The 19016-nt window shown below is 40.8% G+C and overlaps 1 protein-coding gene across 2 annotated transcripts in view; it reads right to left on the reverse strand.

Annotated features, from left to right (window-relative positions):
• The window catches only part of LOC122540385 (uncharacterized), a 435023-nt gene that overhangs the window by 227863 nt on the left and 188144 nt on the right, over positions 1 to 19016 (reverse strand). The window contains exon 5 of one of the 2 annotated variants that reach the window (XM_043676046.2): positions 5233 to 5355. The exons of the other annotated variant lie outside the window; for it this stretch is intronic. Within the exon in view, the coding sequence (XP_043531981.2) occupies positions 5233 to 5355 (123 nt within the window). The remainder of the gene's footprint in view (positions 1 to 5232; positions 5356 to 19016) is intronic. 2 annotated transcript variants of the gene reach the window in all.

Consider the following 19016-nt stretch of genomic DNA (forward strand, 5'->3'; position numbering starts at 1 on the left):
ACAAGGCTAAAGAAGTGGTATGAGAAAGAGGGGTTCCATTTTTTAGGGCACTGGCATCAATACTGGGACAGGTGGCAACAGTACCACTGGGACCAAAAGCATGTATTTTTGTACTTATTTACTGTACTACTGGTATTTATTTGAGACACCGGTAAAGGAAGTGGAAGCAGATTCATCTGAACCAACCTAGGACTAGGATCTCCGCAGAAAGGTTAAATAGAGTGGTCATAAGGACTTTAAACTGGTTGGGGGCACAGGAGTGGTTGTTAAAGTTTCCACATCAAGTAACAGGACAGAGCGTATGGAAAGGGTCAGGAATCTAACTTCAGACACAGCAGTTAAGGGGACAATATGAGAAGAAAGGCAGCCAACGCAGCTCTGAGGGTGTTGTACTTAAATGTGCGCAGTATATGAAACAAAGGAGCTTGTAATTGGTGGGTGCAATGTTGTGAGTATTACAGAGATAGGGCTACAATGGGATCAGGGCTAGGAACATATTCAAGGATATATGTTCTATTGAAAGGACAGGCAGAGGGGCACAAGGTACTGGGTTGCTTTGTCATAAGAAATTAAATTAAATCAATAGCAAGAAGTGATATAGGGTAAGAAGGCGTATAATCTGTATGATTAGAATTGCAGAACCGCAATAGAAAAAGCCCCAAGCAGCAGTCAGTATTCAGTGTGAGCTACAAGCTCCTTTGTTTCATATACTGGGGACATTTAAGTACAACACCTTCAGTCCTGCCTTTCTTCTCATGGTTGTCCCTTATCTGGGGCAGAAAATAAATCATGAGATAGAAAAGGCATGTAGGAAAGGCACAGTTATAATAATCATGGGGGGACTTCAATATGCGGGTAGACTGGGAAAATCAGATTGGCAGTGGATCCCAAGAAAAGGAATTTGTGGAATGCCTATGAGATGGTTTTTGGACCACTTATGACAGAACCGACTAGGGTAACAGGCAGTTCTGGATTATGAGATGTAATGATCTTGATTATGGAGCTTAAGATGAAAGAAACCCTAGGAGCAATGACCAATATATGATAATATTCACCCTGCAGTTTGAGAGGGAGAAGCTGGAATCAGATGTAACGTATTACAATTCAGTAAAGGTGACTACAAAGAAATGGAAGAGGAGCTAGCCAGAGTTGACTGGAAGGGGAACCTAGCTGGGAAAACAAGGGAGCAGCAATAGCAGGGGTTTCTGGGTTAATTCAGGAGGCAGAGCAGAAATTCATCCCAAGGAAGACAAAACATATGAAGGGGAGGACAAGGCAACCACAGTTGACAAGGGAAGTCAGGGAAAGCATAAAAGCAAAAGATTAGCGGGAGACAAAAATTCAGCAGATGCTGGAATCCAAAATAGACAAGCAGGAGGCTGGAAGAACACAGCAAGCCAGGCAGCATCAGGAGGTGGAGCAGTGTGTGACCCTTTATCAGAACCCTGGGTCCTGAAGAAGGGTTATACCAAAAGATTAGTGGGAAGCCAGAGGATTGAGAAGCCTTTAAAAACCAGCATAGAGCAACTAATAAAGCAATAAGTATAGAGAAGATGAAATCTGAAGGAAAGCTAGCTAGTAATATATAAGAAGACTGAAAGAGGTTTTTAGATGTATTAAAGGTAAAAGAGAATCAAGAGTGGACATCAGACTGCAGGAAAATGAGGCTGGAGAAGTAGCAATGGAGAACAAAGAAATGGCAGCGGAGCTGAATAGATACTTTGCATCAGTCTTCCTAGTGGAAGGCACTAGTAACATTCCAGAACTTCAAGACAGTCGGGGTAAAAGCGGGCACGGTAGTTATCACTAAGGAGAAGGTGCTGAGAAATGGAAAGGTCTGAGGGTAGATAAATCATTCGGACCAGATGGACTATACCCCAGAGTTCTGAAGGAGTTAGCTGAGGAGATTGGGGAGACATGGTGGTGACCTTTCAGGAATCATTGAAATCAGTAAAGGTCCAAAAGGACTGAAAAATGGCTAATGTAACACCAATGTGCTGGCCTTGGAAGGGGCCCTGTGGCGGTTCACAGGAATGATCCCGAGAATGAAAGATGTGTCATATGAGGAGTGGTTGACGTCTCTGGGTCTGTACTCGATGGAGTTTAGAAGGATGGGGGGAGAACCTCTTTGAAACTTACAGAATACTGAGAAGCCTGCTGGGATTAAAACTAGAAAAGATGTTTCCACTTGTAGGAAAAACTAGACGCTGAGGGCAAAATCTCAGGGTGAAGGGACAACCCTTTGAAACAGAGATGAGGAGGAATTTCTACAGCCAAAGGGTGATGAATCTGTGGAACTCATTGCCACAGAAGGGTGTGGAGGCCAAGTCATTGAGTGTATTTAAGGCAAAGATGGATTAGGGGTTTGTGATTAGCAAGGGGATCAAGTTACGGGGTGAAAGCAGGAGTTTTGGATAAGATATCAGCCATGGCAGAGCAGAATCGATGGGCTGAATTCCCTAATTCTGCTCCTCTATGGACTAAGGCAGCACAGAGGGCATGCAGGGTTACTGGTGTCAGAAGTTGGGGGAGTGACAATTTGAGGAAGATGTTGCAGGTAACAGTGAGAGTGGTAGAGCATGACCCTTTGTGGGAGGTGGGTACGGCAGCTGAGATCAAGTGAATGTGAGGTATTGGAGAGAAGGTGATGGCACTTATACTGGCAGAGTGGAGAAGGACTTGACCTTCTTTCTACAGCACTGGGCATTACTCTAAATGGCTGAGACTGCTTTAACCCAGGTGGCAACCATGGAACATGCTGGCATGGTCTGGTGTTGTGGCCTCCATGATTGGTCCTGGGGTTGGCACTACCAAGTCCAACAAGACCTCCAAGACTCTACCCATAAACTGAGGTTCTAATTACCTCCATTTGCCATGTCTGGGGCAAAGCTCAGGAATTGCAGAGGGCAGCTCCAGACTGACAGTGCTTATCCAACTCTACAATGGACATTTAAAAATGGTGTGGGCACAAGGGAGGCCAGTGAATTCTGGAAGAGACAGTGAGCGGTGAACAGTTCTGGGAACAGTACATGGGAAGGTGAGGTGGAGGTCAAACATGAGAGATGAAATAGGTGTGGAAAGTAACTAATGAGGTGAATTTAATAAGATATGGCCTCATAGCAACTGACCCTCCAAAAAACCCACTGCAGCTCAGACTTTGCCAAAAAGTTATAAGATTCAGCCCACAGTTGCAACTGGATTCCCCTCACCTATTGAAATAAACAGCCCAGGCAGCCCATATTTGACTACCTTACATCTGTTCCCCAATGTTCCTTTACAAGATCTTTTTATCCTATTCATTCTTATTCTCATGAAAATATATGTGTGGATTTCCAAATTATAGCTGCCATTACCACGAGAGCTTTAAGTAACAGGCTTCCTCTATCTTTATCCTTACATCTTCATACCCTTTGTGTGATCTAAACTTCTCATGCACTCCTCCTCCTCCAGTTTTTTCATTTCCGTTCCTGGCGGCACTGAATACATCCTGCACTCACCAACCACAATCGTTGACCACCTCACTGGATGTCACCCAATGTGATTCCATTCATGTATTCAGTGTCTGAAGCGAGTTTGAAATATGTATTTGAATCTTTGAATAAGACCTTTACTGTCTTAGCTGTCAGTTATGGCCTTGGTGAGACATCAACCTTTTATAATATAAAGCCTTACTGTTACTAATAATAATTGTTCTCGTAAAAACTCGCTCTGACAATGTTCTCATAAAAACTCGCTCTGACAGTATTGATAGCATCAAGCACTTCTTAATATTCTTTTGTTATATTCTCAACAATAGAACAATGATAACTCTTCAAAAGTGACAGCACTCAGAGTAACCAATGTCATGTACAGCCAAGAATCAAAATGGCAACTGGAATCCTCATGAACAAAATGATAACAAAACATGTAAAGTAGAACCAACGGAAGACTTACAATGTCTTAGATCAGCAAATACACCTTGAAAACCATTTGAAATATAATAACTACAAAACTGAAATCTTAAGAGAGACAACGTTTGGAAATACAATGCACATTTCAAATAGTAGAACTTAAGAATAGAACTTATAAAAATTATTCTACCAGAAATTGTTGGCACATATTTCTGACCGAACCTGCATGGAAACTTACTGATTTCATATAGTGATAGAAATATGTAAAGGAAAATAACAATCCCTCTGGCATGATAAATGTTAGAAACAAAGTAAATTGCTGCTAAAATTTACAGAGAAAACATAAATAGCTGAAACACTTAACAATGAAGTACGTGATCAGAGGGTTCAAACGAAATGTCATAAAATATAATTTATAAGCTCCACAATCTTTCTGGAATCTTTCATTGACTTTTCCTGGATCAGATTCAGGAAATAAGTTGTCCTGAGGGGTATACGTGAATAGTTACAAATTAGACAAGAGGTGTAAAACTGCACATGAGAGTCAAACATCATTCACCAATACCACAATCAAATATTTTGAACTGTTACTGTATCTAAGTGTTACCTACTGATACCGTAGTCAAACAGTGCATGTTAGTATTTTTGCAAGGTTTGTGAAGGTTTGTAGCTCAGGTTGAGGTTTAGGGTGAAAGTTTGCTCGCTGAGCTCAGCGAGCAAACCTACACCCTAAGCATGTTAGTATGATAGCACTTTTAGCATCATAAACCCAGTGTCTATCTCACTCCTACATTCTAATTTCCAACACCTACCTTCCACCTACAACCTTTCCCAGCAGCTGAAACCCACCTACATTCCAACCTCTCGCACCCAACTCCCAACCACATTCTAATCACTAGCATCCATCTCTCCTTCACATTTCAATTTCCAAACATATCTCATTCCATGTTCTAAACTCCAGTGCCCACTGCTTTCTCACTTGGTTTCTCTCCTTCTCTCTTTCACGTAACAACGAAAGGTTGTGCGCTTAAAATACATTGATCTCTTGATCATTTTCAATTGATACACATTCCACTGAGGAATCTGGTGCTTGATTTTTTTCCCATAATTCAATAATAACTGACATACAAATTGTGATCAATAGAAGTTCAAATCAATTCCAGGATAAACAGTTGATAAACCCATCAATGGACTACTGTCGGAAATGAAGTGATTCTATTTCTCCAATAAATCTATTTCAAACACAACAGTTCAATCCAAAAGTTGGGGTTCTTAACAAGCTTCCAACAAAATTCACATCATGGTGCTCAAAAGCTCAAATGTCCATGTGCTTTATCCCTACCTTCACAGGTTTTCCCATCAGCTTTCAACTTCAAACCCTCCAGACACTTGCAGTAGAAACTACCGATGGTATTACAGCATTGACCTTCACATTCTCCATTGTTCTCTTCACATTCATTCACATCTGTAAAATAAAGCACACACATACAACCTCAGTATGTTGCCTATTTAATGTCTTAACAGAGACTTAGAATGAAGCCATTCAGTGTATTGTGTCTATATCAGGCTCTTTGTTACAGCCAAGTTAATCTCATTTCCCTTGTATCAAATGTTCAATCTATTTTATTTGGCCAAGGGCCCATGGGATGGTGAGTGAAAACAGACCACTGAGTGCCTGATTTATATGCCTAATGTCACAGAAGTGTTAGCCTTTAACTCAATGGATAGCCCTCTCACCTCTGAGTCAGAAAATTGAAGGAGTACTGCCCTGTCAGAGATATTAAATCAAGGTACCATTTGTCTCTTCAGGTGGACATATAAGATCCCACAACAGAGAACAAGAATTCTCACCACTGTTTTGGCCAATACTTATCCTCCGACCAACATCATGATAAAACATTATCTGGTCATTATCTCAAAGTTACTTGTGGGATTTTGCTAAGTGTAAACTGGCAAATAGACTTCTGACATTACAATGATTACACTTCAAGACAATAATTCTTTGACATAAAATGTAGTGGAATTTCATGAAGGATGCTTTGCAAAAACGGGTACTACCATTCCTTCAAGGCTTAGAACATTGCTGTAGAAATGTATTTGAACTGTTGAAACAATTATACTTTCATACCATTATAAAGGGAACTACATGTTGCTTTTATATAATGCCTCTAACATTGTAAACACTCTGTGATAATTCACAGCATTGACGGTCAAACAAATTTGTCATGGGGCCACATCAGGGGAAATAGGACAGCTTATTAATAATATAATCACAGAAGTCGGTTTGAAAGTGTGCCTTAAAGGAAGATAGAGATGCAGGAGATTGCAAGAGATAAAATCAATCCTGACAAATTGTTGACTATGTTAGAGGATGAAATACAAGGAGAAATGGAGGAGGCCTTCAGGCTGTGCCATGGGATATTGGTGCTTAGTGTAATTTTTCTCTCCATTACTTAAGCAGTGACATTAACTGATTCAAAGTCAGAAGGTCAAACCTTTTACAAAAACAGCAACCAAATCAATGTCTGAAAAACGCACTTGACCATAGTAACCTCAAGGTGGAAATGGATACTGCAGATGCTGGAAATTAAAGTCAAGATTAGAGTGGTGCTGGAAAAGCACAGCAGGTCAGGCAGCATCCGAGGAGCAGGAAAATCAACGTTTTGGTCAAAAGCCCTTCATCAGGAAAGAGCTTGAGGCTAATAGAAGGAGGAGGAAGGGATGTCAGGGCACAATGCTTTCATCCCATAATTGAGCTCAAGAAACCACTGGACTTTTTTTTTGGAGAGAGAAGGATTGAGGTTATGGTGAGAAAATAGCTAGGGCAGCATAATCTATAATCTGTTTTGAAGAAGGGTCAGTAGATCCAGAAGTTAACTCTGCTTTCCCTTCACTGGTGCTGCCAGACCTGCCGGGTTTTTCCAGCAATTTCTGCTTTTGTTCCGCAGTTTATTGACTTTGTAAAGGGATTGGGTCTAATAACCTAATAGCACTCAAATCTTCAGCTGACATTTCAGAATGAGAAATAAACAATTTATCAAGTACAAAGTACACTTTATAATGTACTCCACACAATATGAAGGTTAGTTCTGTATACTGTCAGTGACTTAATTCCTCCACACAATATGAAGGTTAGTTCTGTATACTGTCAGTGACTTAATTCCTCAAAGAGTTTACAGTGGATTTCTTTGGTACCATAAACGCTTTTCATGCTTTCTACATGTTGTTATAGATTAGTTAAATGTCAGGCGTAACTCCAACAATCTCTCCCTTGAAATGGCAGCAATAGTTGGTATTGATCCATTTAGATTAGATTAGATTCCCTACAGTGTGGAAACAGACCCTTTGGCCCAACAAATCCACACCGACCTTCCGAAGAGTAACCCACCCAGACCCATTTCCCTCTGACTGATGCACCTAACACTATGGACACTTTAGCACAGCCAATTCACCTGACCTGCGCACCTTTGGATTGTGGGAGGAAACCGGAGCACCCGGAGGAAACCCACGCAGACACGGGAAGAATGTGCAAACTCCACACAGACAGTCATCCAAGGCTGGAATTGAACCCGGGACCCTGGTGCTGTGAGGCAGCAGTGCTAACCACTGAGCCACCGTGCCGCCCCAAATTGAAAAATTTAATTGAAAATTAGATAAATTTAAGATAGAAATATTAGCAATTTGTGACATGACAGTCTTAAGTGTAACATGGTCAGTGAAACAGCTGACATTCAATCTCTGGATAGGCCAGGCTTTCCCAAATTGGGTTTTCCTTACCTCACTCTAACTCTGTAATAGATTAAATGATAAGAGATTGATTGTTGTGATTAGTTAACAACTCCATTATCGTTGTATCCTGCGAGAGGACAAATTAGATAGAAGTTTTTTTTTATCTTATGGTTCCTCTGTTTTAGTTAGGTGATTAATATATACAGCGTTTTATAATATGGTGACAACCTTTGCAGGCAGCTGAGGCCTGTGCACAGATGTCAAGAGAAGATGCTGTTCAATGTGTAACTGAGTCTGGCTTCATTGTGCTAAGATAGCAGATCACAGCTGCAGAAGCATTACAGATCATATTTCATTCCTGAGCTGGGGTTAAGATATAAATATGTCAAAGAGTGTGGTGCTGGAAAAGCACAGCCGGTCAGGAAACATCTCAGGAACAGGTGAGTCAACGTTTCAGGCATAAGCCCTTCATCAGGAAGGGCTTATGCCAAAACGTCGACTCTCCTACTCTTCGAACGCTGCCTGACCAGCTGTGCTTTTCCAACACCACATTCTATGACTCTGACCTCCAGCATTTGCAGTCCTCGCTTTCTCCTTAAGATATAAATGCGATCAGGTTTTTGAGGCATGATACGGTGTATAATTCCGTCTATGAATGTCATTTACATGGTCCTCCAGTAGGCATTTGACCACACAAGAGATGGTTAGCAAAATGAAAGCACATTCTTCCATTCTGAAGAATGGTCACTGAACCCAAAACGTTAATTCTCTCCACAGGTACAGCCAGAGCTGCTGAGTGTTCCCAGCAATTTCTGGAGTTTTTTTTCTGATTTCCAGAATCTGCAGGGTTTTTTTTAAAACATATGGAATTGGGGGAATCTACAAACATGTATCAGGAATTGGTTAGGAGGTACGAGAGTCAAAGTAAAATGAATATAAATTCCAATTAGTAGAATGTACTAGTGATGTTTCCTACCTTTGCACTATATTTATCAGTGACTTGAATGAAAGAATAGAGAGCCATGCATCTAAGTTGTTTTGATGGCACGAAATTAGGTGACATAGCAAGTGGTGCCTTTAGGAACAAAGTTAATAAAAGGGCATCGTTGAGTTCAGAGAATGGCAGTTGGAAGTTCAACATTCAAATGTAAGGCATCCCTGAGCTGGGAATGAGATGAAAATGCACAATGACTGAATGTCAATCTTTCCTAAGATGAATAAATTCTACAGGGATCAGAGTCAGGTGACTATCTACTGTCCTATGCTGGACTTGGGGCTTTGGGTGACTGCAGCATTGATTGGAGTCAGGTGCTGTAATGACTCCGACGGAAGAATAGCTTGGCAATGTTTACTAATTACACTCACGTCTGAACGCTGGCCACGTGGATTAATTATTTGGGGAGGGTGGGGAAAGGTTCAGGGAAGTGTACCCAGCAACTTGAGAAGAGGGGAGAAATCAGAGAAGGGAAGGCAAAGGAATTTCAAACATCTGTTAGTACTACATGGCAACAACAATTCTCCCAAGCGGGGAAATGTTTTTCATATGGCAAGGACCTTGATGGCGCCAGAAATGATCAAACCAAACAGAATAGTCTGGAGTCCAACTCCAGTGGCTCACACAAAACTCATTCATATTCCATTTCTTTAACAAAAACAAAAGGGGTAGTGTCTCCTTGGCTCAATAATCACACAGGGAGACAATATCCAGGAGAATTCAGACTCCGTGGTCAATGAAAAAGGATTATGAGCTGGGGTTGGAGCAGGGGGTGGAGATGCAGTATTCATACACCACCTCCCACCTCCCCCCCCACTGCCCCATACAGAGCTTGGCATAAAATGAATGATCGCCACAAGGGGTCTAATTACAGTGGGGGCAACTGCGAGCATCAAAACTGCCGTTTGCAGAGGATGAATGAATCCAGGGACTGAAAGAGGGCAGGATGAGGAACCTCGCTGGAATAGATGTAAAGTAAGGCAGCACATCTGTCAGTTATTAAGACAGCTTGCCTGCTTCCTGCTTGTCACTGAAACAGCTCTGTTGTAGATCACTGTTTGAGGATTGGAATGTGTAACATGGCCCATAATTACCATGTGAAAAACGATATTAATAAGCTGATAGCTGGCAGGCTGTACCAAAGATTGTTTGCGGAGTATTGGGAGCATTGGATCATTCCAAGCTGCTGCTTGCCAAGCTACCTTAGGCATAAATCTGACAGCCCTCACTCAGTGGGTAGCACTCTTGTTTCAGAGTTAAAGCGTTGTAATTTCAGTTTGGCTGCCTCCCCAAGTGCAGTACTGAGGGATTCCTGCACAGCCTGAGGTGACCCCTTTGGGTGAAATGTTAAATGGAGGTCTGCCTTCGCAGATGGTCCTGAGAGAATTCACAATGCTTTGTGGAAGAGGGGCAGGGGAATTCTCTCAATGTTCAGCCCAAAATCTATCCTTCAACTATCACTTAAAAAAACAGCTTATCTAGTAAGTTGTTTCACTGCCACTTTGTGTGGTCTTGATATGTAAAAATTGGCTGATGTATTTCTTACATTAGAACAGACACTTTGAAGGTACTGTATTTGCAGTAAAACACTTTGAGAAATCTGGAAGTGGTGAAAGCTGATATATAAATTCAAGTCTTTCTTCTTTCCTTTCATCTATTGTTTGCATTGATGGTGATTCTAAGCAAAGAAAGCTGCCAGTTTCAAGAAAAATCAACGATCAGATCAGACATTAGGCTATTTGAGCATGAAAGGCATCAGAGCTGACACAGCCTTCACTCAACATGTGGATATTAGAATACACAGGTTTGTAAAGACTGTGACTTCTTTTATTTTTCAGCATTATTAATTGTGGACAGAAATGAGAAAAAGTCTGTTTTAAAACCAAGGGCTGTTGAAGGAACACTGCATGTTTTTGAAATCAAGTTAATCTGACATCATTGTAAGAACTGCTTAGACAGCTGTTGGTTCAAGCAGAAGTGGAACAAGGTGCAGACAAGCTGAAGCCAAGGCCATGTACAAATAGAGATTCAGCCGGCAACAAGGAGCTGAATGGTCTGGCGACTAGTGACCAGTTATTGATAGTAAAGGTTTTTTGCCTGAAAATAGCTATGTGACTGGTTCTTGGGTAACTGAACAACTTGGAGCTGTAAACAAGATGGGGAGAAGCCAACACATTTCCACAAACTGACAGCACTCTCTGTTCCCTGCAGTGTTCCCACTTTAAGCTTGAAGAAAATCAGTTTATTTTAACTTTAACAGTTCCTGAAAGTTATTGCTTTTAATTAATAAGTTAGAGATGTTTTTTTAAGTACGAACTACGCAACAGTGCCTCCTGCAAACCAGTGAAAGTATCCGGAGAAGGAAGACTGAGAAACAGCGTTTTGATCAGTGCAAGAACCATCTCGGGCAGTTCTGTGAACAGGTGCGACTGAACTGATTTCCTAGCCTTTCCATCTTCCTATAATACTCATCTTTCCTGTCTGTGGGTGTGTATGTAAGGGGGAGTTTATAAGGGGCTAGGGTTTTAACTAGTTTGGGTTATATGTTGACAGTTCATAATTGTTTACATAGCTACTGTCTATTTACTTGTAATAAATAGCAATTTTTGTTAAAGACAGAGCCTTGTCTCATGGCTTTCAGTCAACCTCCATCTGATGATCAGGTAAATTGAGGAATTCTGTAAATGTTGTTTAAAATAATATATTTTATGACGAGTCCTGGGAGTAGCAGGGCTTGAATTCCAGCATGCTACCCCAGTGAGGTGTGACAGGTTAAGTTATTGAACTGGTTAATCCATTGAACATAATTTTGAATCCTGCCTTGGCAAAGACTGATCGCTTTTTAAAAGCTATCTTTATTTAGTTGTTCAATATTAATTGCCTAACTCTAATTGCCCTTGAGAAGATAGTACTGAGCTACTTTCTAGAACTGTTGCAGTCCTTGAGTTAAAGAAGGAAAATGCGCTTAAAACAGATGTCAGGTGGCAAGTACAATTGAGAACCCACTTAAATACAGAAGGTTCAAAAGGGAGGTAAAAAGGCAAATGCAAGAAATAAATAGGGATTATAATAAAAAGAATGACAGTTAACAAAAAGGGAAATCCCAAAGTTTTCTATATGCATATCAATAGTAAACATATGGTTAAAAAAGGGTTTGGATTGATAAAAGATTCAAAAGGGGACTTATACAGAGAGGCTAGATGCATGGCCCAACAACTAAAGATCAGTCAGTTTAACTTCAGTGGGGGAATCTTCTGAAAATGATTATTATTACATGTTACATAGAAAAATGTGGGCTGATTTGGAAGACTCAGCACGAAATTGTTAAGGGAAAATCATAACTTGTTAGGATTTTTGAAGGAGGATTGAGGAGGGCAAGGCTGTTGGAACAATGCCAGAGACCAGACATGTAAGATAAGTTATAGATTCTGGAATAACAGGAATAGCTGCAACATGAATATGAAATGGGCTGAAGGAAAGGAAACAAGAGAGTAATGGTTAGTGGGTTTATTTTGGTCTGGAAGGAGCTTTGAAGTGGTGCTCCCCAGGAATTGGTATTGGGACTTTCTTGCTTTTCTTTATCAATATTAATAATCTAGATCTTGGTGTGAATGGGGACAATGTAAAGATTGCAGATGACATAAAACTTGGGAGATCTGTAGACTGTAAGGGGGACAATGTAGAACTTTGACATCTTGGTGGAGTTGGTGAATTGCTCATAGAGAAGTCTGAGGTGATGCAAAAAACATGGAGAGATAATATAAAAATTAGGGTACTATTGAAATGGATACTCAGGAGCACAGAGACATGGGTGTATGTGTGCACAACTCATTAAAGGCGATAGGATAACGAGAGAAAGCTGTTAAGAAATTGTACCACATTCCAGGTTTCAGTAATAATGGCACAGAGCTCCGTAGCAGGAACATCACGATGAACTTATGCGATCTCACCTGTGTATTGTGTACAGTTTTGGGCACCACACTATAGGAAGGATGTGAATGGATTGGAAAGAATGCAGGAGTGTGTATGAGAATGGTTTAAGGAATTAAACAATTCAGTTGTGAACAAAGTTTGGAGAAGTTGCAATCCGTTTCCTTGGAAGGAAGAAGGTGAAGAGGAGCTTTGATCAAAGCTTTCAAACTCACGAGAGGTATGAACAGACTTGATAAAGATAACTTGTCACTTCTCAATGAATTGAGTACCAGACTACATAATTTTAAAGTGTTTTGCAAAAGAAGCAAATCTGAGATAAAAAAAATCTTTTTCACACAGTGAATAGTTAGGGTCTGAATGCACTGTCTGGAAATGTAGTAAAGGCAGGCTCAATTGAGGTATTCAAGAGGGCATTAGATGATTATTTCTATTTAAATATGTGCAGGTTCGTGGAGAAAAGGCACAATTTGGCACTATTGGCTGGTGCAAATATGATGAGCTGAATGTCTGCATTATTTCTTGCATTTTCCTTTTTACCTCCCATTTGAACCTTCTATATTCAAGTGGGTTCTCAATTGTACTTGCTACCTGACATCTGTTTTAAGCACATTTTCCTTCTTTAACTCAGGGACTGCAACAGTTCTGGAAAGTAGCTCAGTACTACCTTCTCAAGGGCAATTAGAGTTAGGCAATTAATATTGAACAAATAAATAAAGATAGCTTTTAAAAAGCGATCAGCCTTTGCCAAGGCAGGGTTCAAAATTATGTTAAATGGATTAACCAGTTCAATAACTTAACCTGTCACACCTCACTGGGGTAGCATGCTGGAATTCAAGCCCTGCTACTCCCAGGACTCGTCATAAAATATATTATTTTAAACAACATATACAGAATTCCTCAATTTAACATCTCTGAGATCCTGTGATAGTTCCAAATCAGCAGGGTGTGAGGCTTGAAGGAGAAATTGCAGTTGAAGGTGAACCAATGCACCTACCGCTCTTGCCTTCTTGATGGCAGTAGTTGTAAGTTTGGAAGCTGGAGTTGACAGAACTTTGGTGAGTTGCTGAAATGCATCTTGTAGCTGTCACACACCAATGTCATTGTGCAGTGGTGGTGGAGGAGGAATTGGATGCTGAAACTGCTGGATTGAGTTCCATTCAAATGGGCTACATTGTCTTGGATGGTGTTGAACTTCTTGAGTTTGTTAGAGCTACACTCATCCAGGCAGAGGAGAGCATTCTATCACACCCATGTTTTATGGCTTGCAGACAGTGGATAGGCTTTGAGGAGTTAGGAGCTGATTTATTCACCACAGAATGTCTAGCCTCTGACCTGCTCTTGTAGCCACAGTATTTATCTGACTGGCCCAGTGAAGTTTCTGATCAATGGAAATCCCCAGAATATTGATTGTGGGGTATTCAGTGATGGTAATGCTGTTGAATATCAAGGAGATATAGTGGCATTCCATCTTGTTGGAGATAGTCATTGCCTTGCATTTGTGTAATGCCTCTGTTACTTGCAACGTATCAGCATAGGCTTGGATGTTGTCCAGTTCTTGATGCTCATGAGCAAGGACTGCTTCAGTATCTGGTGCGCAATATTTCCGTACTGTTGCCAGAATGCTGTCAGGGCTCATAGCCTTTGCAAGATTCTGTGGCTTCAGCTTTTTTTTATATCATGTGGAGGGAATCAATCTGACTGAAGTCTGTGATCTGATGAATCTTGGCACTTTTGGTTGAAAATACATGCAAATGTTTCAGCCTTGTTAATAGCACTGATGCTTTGTGCTCCCCCATCACTGAGAATAGGGATATTTGCAGAGCATCCTCCTCATATTAGTTGTTTGATTGTCCACCATCATTCATGGCTTGATGTGGCAGAGCTTAGATTTGATCTGTTGGTTGCAGAAGCACTTACCTTTGTCTATTGCATGCTGCTCCCACTGTTTGGCACATAAGCAGTCCTGTGTTGTCGGCTACATTAGATTGATATCTCATTTTTTAAGTATGACTGGTGCTGCTCCTGGTAAACTCCTCTCCACTTTTCGTTGAAGCAGAGTTGATCATCTGGTTTGATGGTAACAGTATAGCAAGGGACATGTCAGTCCATGAGGGAACAAACGGTAGTTGAATACAATTCTGCTGAGGCCCACAGAGACTAATGGATGCCCAGTTTTAAGTTGCTAGGTCTGTTCTGAACCTATCCTATTCATCACAGTGGTAGTTCTACATAACACACTAGAGGATATCCCCAGTCAGAAACTGGATTTTTGTCTCCACAATAACTGTGCAATAATCATTCATGCTGTCATGGACAGATGCATCTGGAACAGGTTTACTGGTGAGGATGGTGCCACGTAAGTTTTTTTCCCCAATAGTTCCTTCACCACCATCTACATATCAGGTTTAGCAGCTATGTCAGCTTGGCATATTTTGGTTAGCAGTGGTGCTATTGAGCCACTCCTGGGAGAGAACATCAAAGCTCCCCAGCTAGAGTACATTCTACATCCTAGCTCCTTGCAGTGCTTCTTCCAATTGGTGTTACTGAACATTTTGAGCTGAGTGCTGGGAGTTGGGTGAGTAAGGGAGTTGAGGAATAGAAGAAAGAGCTTTTCCTTTGCCTTTTCTAACTTTTTCAGCTGTAGCAATTGGGTCTTACTCCACTATAGGGAAGAGGCTAGCTTTTTGGTGAATGTCTGATAAATGTTTAAGATCTAATCTGTTCCTAAGGCTTAAAAATAGAATAGGAATAGGTGGTAAGGTTAATAAAAAAATATACAAAAGGAAAATAAATAATAGAATAAAATAATTGAGAAGTTATTTGCAGCATATTAGGGATGGCAGGGTAAGTGATGAGTCATGGCTGCAGAATATGGGAGCTGTTGGATGCCAGCGTGATCCATGGCAAGACCGTCTGGAGCAAATGTTTATGGTTTGAGGAGCATCAACTCAAGAGTCAGGGAGCTGGAGACCCTGCAGTAGATATTGCAACACATCAGGAAGTGATAAAGTTACTTGACTATCCTGTACCAGGAGGTGGTCACACCACTTAGGATAAGGTCTTCTGATTTAATCAGTGATTGGGCACAGGGGAGTGTGACTGTTTCTAGTAAATGAACTCCCAAAACCTGCCCATTACCAACAAGGCACAAGTCATGAGCATGATGGAATACTATCCACTTGCCTGGACAAGTGCAGCTCCAAACACCTTCAAAATGTTCAATGCCATGACTGTCCATTTGACAGGCAGCTTCAACATCCACTTCCTCCACCATAATTGTAGACAGGTAAAGGAATTCAGACGGCATGAGAGGAAGGGCATCAGCCTTTCCAATTACTCAAAAGGTGTGCAGTTCTTTCAATCTGCTAGGATGAGAGGAAGAGCTGCAGGATGAATGAGCGAGTTGACCACGGCATCATGGCATCAGGGGGCCATTCAAATGCAGGGGGGAGCAAAAATATCAGAATAGGGGCAGTATAATAAGGGGGATTGACAATGTTTTCTGCAGCAAAAACAAAAAGTTCAAAAAGCTGCACTGTCTTCCAATGCTTTAGTTTGGGACATCAGGGATGGGGAGGCACCTCCAGTCGGATTGGGAAGATCCAGTCGTCATGGTCCGTACACAGGTATCAATGTCACAGGCAGATCATGAAATGAGATTCTGCTGAGTCAGTATAAGGAGCTAAGCACCAAATTAAGAAGCAGAACTGCGAGGATTATAATCTTTGTAAACCTGAGTAACACACAAATTGATACAGATAAGTTTGATTAAAGAAATGAGTGTGGTTTAGAGATTTGTGTAGGTAAAGTGGATCCTAGCCTGTAGAGTATTGGGGAAAGTAGTGACTGTATCATTGGGATGATCCCCACCTGAACTGTGCTGGGGCCAATGTTCCAGTGAGCCATGTAACAAGGAAAATATCAAGGATTTTCAACTATACAATGGGGACAAGAGATTACATTTAAGATGATATAGTAAATCAGAGTAGGGATAAAGCAAGAGAGAAATGAATAAATAAGGAAATAATGAAAAGACCATGATAGGAAGGAATAGAGAGCACAAATCTAAAAGTAAATTGACCGATAATGCTAACGGTTAAAAAAAAATAAAAGGACAAAATCAAAGGCTCTATATCTTAATGCATGTAGCTTTCAAGAAAAAAACAGATGAGTTGATAGCACAAATAGAAATAATTTGACAGCAATCACAGAGACATGGCTGACTGATGAGATAAATTGAAACCTGAATAATAAAGGGTAGATGACATTTATGGAAGACTGCTGACTAGGAAAAGGTGGAGGGGTGGCCCTGTTAAATAACTATTGTATTAGCAGGATAGAGATGGATGATACAAGATCAGGAAACCAGGAAGTAGAAATGGCTCGAGTAAAGATGAGAAATGACAAGTGCTCCCTTGTGGAAATGGTGAGATGAATAATAAAAGTCAGCCTGGCTAATGACACCTACATCTCTCGAATTAATAGCAGCAATGACTGGATAGGATTCCCGCATGCAAAATGCTAGCTGGTTTACTTATTATTCTCTCTCTCCCTCAGCAAAAGAGGGGAGGCCAACTTAATCTTAAGACCGTAAAGACAACCTAACTCAATATAGAAAAGGAATTGAGTCTGGGTTTTACTAAGGCTCTGACTACTGGCATGATACAAGAGCTGAAGTTGCTATCAGAAGGAGAAATAGCTCAGATTTACTTTTATTGCTGCCACTAAATAAAAATATTTTATTCTTGCAAATGGTTTTAAAAGGGTTGCTATTGAAAGTGCTGACTTCTCAGTCTGTATTATATTGAAATGCAAGAATTCAGGTCTGTGTCCCAAACAGCAGCACAACATTACTGTGAGCTTGGTAACTATTGCTGCTTTCCTCAGCTCTTCTGTTTCATGATGGGATGTCCTGATTATAATGGGACAGGTGAACCAGAGTAGATCTGACTCCACTGGATCTGAAAAATGGCCAATTTCCTGCGAGAGAGCAGACCTTGGTTGTATTTAATTTCTCTGGGCTAAGATTTCAATCCATGACTCTGATGGGCTAGATGAGACAAACAGGTATAAAGTTGACAAATGGTGAGAATGAACAGGGGCAGAAAGGATAAAGATAGGGGAAAAGGGAGAGAGAAGGGACAAGTGGGAAGGGAGAAGTCGAAAGAAGTAAAATGAAAGGAGAAAGAAGAAAGTTTTGGAAGGAGAGAGGAGGAAAGGAGAGATACATGGAAGGAGATGGTGGAGAAGGAAAAAGAAGAACAAATAAGAGTGACGAAGAGAAGCAGAAAAAGTGTAAAGGAGAAAGGAGGTAAAAGCACAAAAGGAAGAAGGAGATTGAAAGAAGAAGAAACAGAATGTAATTAAATTCTCATGTAACTGTATACAGGATTGTCAATGAGTCCAGCAACAAACTGGTCGATTATGTTTTCAGAATAAATGGGCTAACAAAGGTATTTTTGTGCAGATAGCAGAGCAGACAGTACGGCTCTGGGAGTAATCCCACTGCAGTATCTGTTAAACCAATGACAATGCTCAGATGCCTACTGCCTCCTTATGCAAGTGAACCAATGAGGACTGAAGGTAGCCACAGGAGAGATCAATGATTTATTATAAATTATACAAAGTCTGTTTCCTATCCCACTGACCAGCAATGAGGCAAGTCAAATTATTTGGTTGGCTTCACTCCTGTCCCAATCCTGAGCAGGAACTGAGGTAGGGTTTTCTTTCGGGAGAATGACAGAAGGGGAAAGAGAAGAAAAGAATAATGAGGGATAGAGGGCTGATGTGAGTAACACAAAGGGAAATAAAAACTGGAACAAAGGGATAAAAAAGAGAGATCAAAGTGAGAGCATGAGGGAGAGTGCTAACAGGGAAAGATAGAGACAGAAATAAAAATTTATTGTTGTGATTATCACCAAAACCATCTGTGATGCCTTTGGTAGATTTCCTGTTAAAAATTCTTCTTCGTACACAATTCAGTTACTGATACCAAATGGAGAAGATATCTACACAACATCTTCATCAGAAGATAGGCTCAAGGTTGATAAACAGAATATATATATTGCTTAATAGCTAGTTACATTATATCTATGAATAATGATAGTTCTCTGGTCCATATGAACATAAGATATAGGAGTAGAGTTAGGCCATTCGGCCCATCGAATCTGATCTGCCATACGATCATGGTTGCTATGTTTCTCAATTCCACTCTCCTTCCTTCTCCCTGTAACCCTTGACCCTCTTACTAATCAAGAACCCATCTATCTCAGTATTAAATACATTCAATGATTTGAACTCCACAGCTTTCTGCCGGATTCAGTTCCACAGATAAAATTACCCTTGACCCTTCACTCTGAGGAGAAAGTGAGGTCTGCAGATGCTGGAGATCAGAGCTGAAAATGTGTTGCTGGAACAGCGCAGCAGGTCAGGCAGCATCCAGGGAACAGGAGAATCGACGTTTTGGGCAT

Source organism: Chiloscyllium plagiosum, unplaced genomic scaffold (genome assembly GCF_037043375.1).
Source record: "Chiloscyllium plagiosum isolate Xiang-an unplaced genomic scaffold, Cpla_swu_hap1 HiC_scaffold_37, whole genome shotgun sequence".
In the NCBI taxonomy this organism is placed as follows: Eukaryota; Metazoa; Chordata; class Chondrichthyes; order Orectolobiformes; family Hemiscylliidae; genus Chiloscyllium; species Chiloscyllium plagiosum.